This window comes from Dendroctonus ponderosae, unplaced genomic scaffold, assembly GCF_020466585.1.
Source record: "Dendroctonus ponderosae isolate FM_Combo_2020 unplaced genomic scaffold, Dpon_F_20191213v2 Dpon_F_20191213_2, whole genome shotgun sequence".
Lineage (NCBI taxonomy): Eukaryota > Metazoa > Arthropoda > Insecta > Coleoptera > Curculionidae > Dendroctonus > Dendroctonus ponderosae.
The window spans coordinates 10488387-10490419 of NW_026018165.1; the positions used below are offsets into that span (position 1 = coordinate 10488387).

At 32.1% G+C, this 2033-nt stretch overlaps 1 protein-coding gene across 1 annotated transcript in view; it reads left to right on the forward strand.

The window, feature by feature from the left end:
• Positions 1-252: 252 nt before the first annotated feature.
• LOC109538953 (protein CutA homolog) overlaps positions 253-2033 on the forward strand; it is a gene marked incomplete in the record, with an annotated part of 7347 nt that continues 5566 nt past the window's right edge. Inside the window, 1 exon segment of the mRNA XM_048664146.1 lies at positions 253-487. Coding sequence (XP_048520103.1) covers positions 441-487 — 47 coding nt within the window.

The following is a 2033-nucleotide window of genomic DNA, read 5'->3' on the forward strand; positions in this document are numbered from 1 at the left end:
CCTGTCAAAATAAATTGCGTTCTTGTTGAGTTATTAAAGACGCCTGTAATAGCGACTGTATATGAGAGAGATGGCATAACGGTGAATAGTGATTATTTTATAATTTAAACTAACACAAGTCTGTCCTACTTTTAGTTTAAAAACACGCCAACTTTCCTTTGTGGTTTTATAAATTTTTAAGGCAAATTGAACGATTTTTAATATTATAACACCCGTGAACTAAGGAATATTTAAAATTGTGATTTTAGTACAGCCAATTACGTAACAATCTTCCATCTTCGTTCCTTCGGGTCTGTTATCATTGGCTGTCTGCACCCGCAATTCATCTATCAGAGAATATCAACAGTAAACAGCTGATTATTGTTTTTAATTATATTTTCAGACATTTTTAGTAACAAATAAAGGGGAAAAGTTTCATGTTTTCTTAATTTAAGAATTTAATGTTGCCGATTGGAAGAACATTTTTCTTGTCTGCATTCATTTTAGGGTGAGTGACTGTTAATTAATATTAATGGTTGAAATTCTGGCTGTTATTTAATCATAAAACTGCTCAGTATGTAAAAAAATGGCTTTAATTTCATATTGATTCAATCGCTTCAATTCAGATGTAATGTTTTATAATTATTTTATTATAGTGTTGACATCATCTTGACATGTTCGCAATGTCCTCAAAGTTATATGAAAAAATAATGTTCAAAACCAGGCAAACAGAATTGAATAGTGCGAGAAAATTGAACCTGCATAGTGGTTTCTGTTTATATCAAGTTATATAAAATGACTTTTTGATTTTATAAATCTGGCGCTTTAGTGTGGTCAATTCCTATTGGTTTTTGAGAATAATAGCGAATCTCTACATGCTCATTTGAAAGGTGTTTAAAATTGCTATAAGATCATCATATCAGGAATGGATAAAAATATGTAAAACTTTTTTAATGACATTTGGCGGATGAGCCTTGCTTGTAGTAGGGTTGTAAGAATGAAGAAATTAAATAATATTAATCAGAGATTATTAGACTATTAATCTCTGGTTAAACCTGTATAATACACGGCATTTTGTTAATAACATTTTTTTAATTTTATAATAAATAAACCACTTTTTAGGAATTGTTAGTAATAACAGGCCTTCATGTTTCAAGACACAAAAAAAAATTCAATGCTATACCGTTTTGTTGCACTTACATTGCTTCTAAAAATGTATATCGTGCGTTATATTATGTAAGTAATTGGCAGAAACGCAAAAAACTACAAGATGAGACAATTTAACATGGTTCCTGAAGGTAATAAAGACTTCATCAATGAACATTTTAGCATGACACTAGGACTGAATGCAGGTCTTATTAATTTTATCAATACGGAAAGAATTTATAAAGCAAAACGAATAAAATTGTATTAAGCGTTTTACAAACACACGTTCGAGAACTGAGTTGTACTGGTTACAGGTGACTGGTTAGTGGTGACTACGACCAAAAATATGTTGAAAATTAAGTATCTCAGAACGTCGTAAAATACATATATATATAAATAATCTTTATTTCCTACAGAAAAAGGCTATCGACCCAATCGGTCTTTCCGCCCTTGTTTAGTACATATGTCTTAGCCTAGCTTATTCTAAAATTAATTTCTATTTCTAACACTCGTATAAATTAGACAGCTATAAAAAAATAAAAAATAAAAATTCCTGGCTCACAAAACAAACATATCTCAGTCCTTAGTTCAGTTGCGTTTGTAGGTGTTCTAGTAAAGTATCTGTTGGGGAACGAAAACGGGAGTGTTTTGTCGGTCTTGTGAGGCAAAGGGGATCCAGTATGGTCCAGTTGTGGGGGTTGTTTGTCCATTTTGTCTGCAAGTGTATTAGTCTTTCTGAAATTGTTGTCATGTTTGTGCGTTCGTATAGTAGTTGGTTGGAAGGGTTGTGCAGTGGGTTTTGGGGGTGTCTTATTCGTGTTATTAGTCTTAGTGCAATTTGTTCTGTTGTTTGTACGTATCGTTTTGTCCTTTCTGTTCCGTTGGCGATGAGTATATGTCCGTAGTCC